The 4,719-nt window shown below is 43.4% G+C and overlaps 1 protein-coding gene across 1 annotated transcript in view; it reads left to right on the top strand.

Annotated features, from left to right (window-relative positions):
• Window positions 1–2,066, top strand: part of LOC119579703 (conglutin alpha 2-like) — a 20,963-nt gene extending 18,897 nt beyond the window's left edge. The window contains exon 6 of the mRNA XM_037927608.1: window positions 1,943–2,066. Coding sequence (XP_037783536.1) covers window positions 1,943–2,066 — 124 coding nt within the window. The remainder of the gene's footprint in view (window positions 1–1,942) is intronic.
• The last annotated feature ends 2,653 nt before the right edge of the window (window positions 2,067–4,719 follow it).

A 4,719-nucleotide genomic window follows, 5' to 3' on the forward strand; every position in this document is an offset into this window, starting at 1 on the left:
TCGCGAGGAGTTCCCCTTAACACAGGGGGTTCGCCGGGTTCCACGAGGGTTCCTTTCTTTCACGGTTCATTATCAGGATCACAGGGGCAGCGCGGGCTTTCGAACAGGAGCGTCGGACGCCCACGGAGAAGGCGCCGGGGAACCGCCCCGGTCTTCCCCTTCGCTCTCCTCTCTCTCTCTCCTTCTTTCTCCACTGTCTCTTTTCTTCTTTCTTTCTCCTTTTCTATTTTTCTTTCTGTTTTCTCTCTCTCTCCCCTCTCCCCCTTTCTCTTTTCCCCTCCCTCCCCTTTTATTTCATACCTTTTAACACCAATGGTTAGGGGCATGAGATCGATAGGAAAAACAAAACTCCACGCATCACTAAAATAACTCCAAAGGATTTAAAGAAAACGATCTTAAATTCACTGGAATATTTATTTTACAAAAAAAAATCACAGAAAGAAAAATTAATAAAAGACTAAAACAAAAAACAAAAAAAAAACAGAGAAAAGGTCAGAAGAAAGTGTTAAAAAAATTGTCCCAGTCTAATGTATGTACAGTGATTTTTGATACTATGAAATCTAAGTTTAAAGTAGCACTATATTGTACTGATTCAGAGCACCTGAGTTTTAAAAACAAACTGTACATAAACTCGTAATAAATCTGGCAAAAAATACTCTTACATAAACTCGTAAACTAGTTGTGTTTATACAATATGTAAGACTGAAAAATACAATAAATTTCTCTATCATATCGAACTGTACAGAGGTCGTTTATTAGATTATTATTCTCGAAAGCTCTCTCGCATCGAAATGAGGAGCCTTTTTAAAAGTGTTTTAAAGCCAGAATCTCCCCCGTTTTCGCCCCTTTTTAATTAAATCTCACTTTTTTTCTATCTCACTTTTTTCTACTGATTTTGGGCTGATATTTTTTTCTTCACTTCTCCGCTAGGCCGAACGTCGAGTTGCATTGCACTGCTTTATTTCCCCCCACATTTTAGGAGGATTTTCCCGCAAACGTCCGCGAGGCGACGGGACCCGGGTGGCCTGAAGACAGGTCGTTTTCCTTTTTCCAAAATCGACCTTTATTTTTTTGTGCGATGGTTTTTTCCAGATTATACCTTGCACTTACTTTCTTCACTTGAATTATTTTTTTTAAAAAAACAAAACAAAATTAAAAAATCCTCCGAAACTTTCATTTTAAAAAAAGAGAGAAAATTCCCTTTTAAAGCTATAAAAAAAATTATGTACACTGCATAAATAAAGGGTTTCCCGCGCTCCTTCCGGGAATTATCGCCATAATATAACCGCGGTTTTACTATACATCGGCGGCGGTTCCACTAAAAAATTAAACTTTCTTTTTTAAAATGCGATTCACGAGGGTGTTTCTCCAAACCCGTACACAACGAACCCGACTATCTCGGGTCAGCACTTCCCTCCTAAAAAAGGGGTTTAAAAATCATACGGAGACGTTTTTTACAATTTTTTTTTTCCTTTTCCATTCCTGCCATTTTCATTTCCATCTCGCGACACAAATAGCATCAAGCAAATCTAAATCTGCCTCAAATTTCTTTTTTTTGGGGGGAGGCGAGTCCGTTCACGGCTTCGCCCGATTTCGCCGGGGCAGGAACCAGCCGATCGATGCCCGTCGCTGAGGGAGGAGGACCTGCGTTTCTCGCCCTTCACTCCATCTTGTCCATTTCGTCACAGGATTCGACTTGGAAGATCTGCAACGGCGAGAAAAAAAACAAGGTATGAGTGAGGTTTTATGAATTCATTTTATTCTCCTCCTCCTCTCTTCTATCCTCTCTCTCTCTCTCTCTCTCTCCTCTCTCTCTCTCTTCTCTCTCTCTCTCTCTTTTCTTTTCTCCGCCATCTACAAATATAAATGCATCTAATAATAATCTAAAACCCATTCAATATGTTTGAATCTAATAATATAAAAAATATAAACATTCAACCAGGCAAGCCACTGACCACACCCCACTAAGGAAAATAAAAATATCCCAGGTTTTCCAAACCACCATCAAGGGGGAAACCCAAAACATACTCCATGGAAGTAAACGACTAGTATCCCCAGCTCCTTAGGGACATCAAAGGAAGGCGTTGGGAGCCCATAACGCCAGGCCACATGTCCTCCTCGCCTGCTCTAATTTGGAATATCCTCTTCCCATCATAATTCAAAACTGACTGGACTTCCTGCGCCCTCGGGGCTGGTGGAAAGGCGCTGTTGAGGGGTGCGAGAGAAAGGCTAGGAGGGGGCGGGAGAAGCCTTCGAGAAATGGGGAACTCTCACTCTTTCCCCACGGATTTACTCTCACATTCTTTCTCTCTCTCTCTCCCTTTTCCCTACTCTTTTCCTTTTCCCTTCCCCCTCTCCTATCCCTCCCTTCCTTACCCCCCCCTCTTCCCCTCCCTTCCCCCACCCCTCCACCCCTCCCCCCCCCTCCCCTCTCCCTCCCCCTCCCCCCCCCTCTCTCTCCCCAACCCCCTCCCTCTCTCTCCCTCTCCCCCTCCCTCCCTATCCTTCTCTCCCCTTTGACCTGCGATAGCCCCCACCTGTGCGGGGGGGCCGTCCTCGCCCCACGTGCATGATGACCTTGCCGGCGCGGATCGACTTGAACACCGCGATGGCTCGGCGTGACTCAGGCCCGACAGCGACTCCCCGTCACAGCAAGATTCTCGCGCTGCGGGAGGAAGGGAAAGGGCGCTCGGTGAGTAAATGGGGAAGTGAGAAATGGGAACGTGAGTAAAGGAAACGTGAGTAAATGGAAACGTGAGTAAATGGGAAACGTGAGTAAAGGGAAAAAGTTAGAACCGCGTACCTCACATTCAGCAAAATGCAAAGAATAGTCTTTAAAAACACATCATGGAGCTGTAATACACAAAAAAACAAAAAAACAAAAAAAATACAAATAAGTAGCAATTAAAAAGGGGAAAAAAATCAATCTCCATCCGTCCTTTGTCCCTCCCCCCCCCCCCAAAGGCGCCAAGGGAACGGTAACTTCCCCTGCGGGCGTCTCCACACGCCCGGAGGGGGACGCACGGACGCCCCCGCCAAAAAAAAAAAAAAAATTGCAGCCAGGAAGCACCCCCCCCCCCCGCTACACCAACACCTCCGTCCATAACACTGCGAGAGAAAAACTTTTTTTTCTCTCTCTCTCTCTCTCTCTCGCGCGCGGGGCTTTTACAGCATATTCGCCTTTGAACAAGGCTTTAAAAAGATAATAATAAGTGAAGAAAAAGGAAGTGTTTAAGAGAGACAGTTACTCCCGGCGAAGATGAAGATGAAGGTAAAAAATAAAATGAAAATAAACAGGATTTAAAAAGTGAATCACAAAGCACACACACGCACACATTACACACTGTGAGCGGGATGCGAGACGAAATACGAAGAAAACACATCAGAAAAAAAAACTTTATATATATATATATATATATATATAAAAAATTTTTTTTTTTTTTTTTTTTTTTTTTTTTTTTTGTTTTTTTTTTTTTTTTATTTTTTTATTTTGTGTGTGTGTGTTTGTGTGTGTGTGTGTGTTGTGTGGTGTGTGTTGTGTTGTGTGGTGTGTGTGGAAATACTAAAATGTTTACCCCCACCCCCCACACAAAAAAACAAATAAAAAGTAAAAAAATCTCCCCTCCCTCCTGAGGGCCCCCCCCCCCCCCCACAACACCACCCCACACACTTCGCTTCAACAAACCCCAAACCCCAAATGCGATATGATGATTTCCCAAAACGATTGGGGACGACTTACTCCCGTGTGACTCCCCGCCCACGAGCCTCCTCGGACAGGGGAACAAAAGGTTTTGAGCGGGGCGAAAAGGCTTAATCATTTCCCCCCCGGTCCACAGTGACAGACCGGGGCAAATCCGTGCTCACAGGGACGGCTAGGGCCCATCAAAAGTGGGCGATTTTCGCCCTCTCGAACCTCACGGGTTGTAAAGTATTGTCGCGGGGGACGAACGACTCGAAGGCAAATTAAAAAAAATATCCTTTTCTCCTATTTTTCCCTCCTCCTCCACCCCACCACCTCCTCCTGTTCCTGGTTCTTATCTGCGGATCAGAACGCCAACTAGCAACACCAGTAACCTTCCCTTTCTTATCCCGGCCCCCTCATCACGCCATCCTCCGGTTATTCCCTCCTCTCCACCACCATCGCCGAGATGCCTCAGATCATCCGAGGACATTGCCCATCACTTTCAGCTTCATTTCCCGATCACTCAGCATGTCCCTTGCGCCCTCCCGGATCCCCAAGGTACCCCCCCCCTCGCGGTGGGTACTTTGCAGCTCCATTAAATAACAAATTCGTCGTATGTTTTTTTACCAAAAGAAAAACCGCTGACCGGAAGTAGTTTCCAAGGGGGGAAGGGGTGCGGGGCGGGAGAGGGAACATGACTTGGATCGTGAAAAAGGATTCACGCTATAATTATCAATATCAGGATACCATAATTATACATATATTATATAACATATATATATATTTATAGATATATATATATATATATATATAAAATATATATATAAAAGTATAAAAATAATATATTATATATATATATAAAAATATATATATATATATATATATATATATATATATATTATATAAATTATATAATATCATTACACTAGCAGAAGCTTTGAAAGGACAACAAAACGTAACAGTTCCAAAATTTATCAATTCCCAATTTTTTCCACACCTTTCCGAGCGGCATTTTTTTGAAAAAAACCCTCTAATTT

This window comes from Penaeus monodon, chromosome 12, assembly GCF_015228065.2.
Source record: "Penaeus monodon isolate SGIC_2016 chromosome 12, NSTDA_Pmon_1, whole genome shotgun sequence".
Classification (NCBI taxonomy): Eukaryota; Metazoa; Arthropoda; class Malacostraca; order Decapoda; family Penaeidae; genus Penaeus; species Penaeus monodon.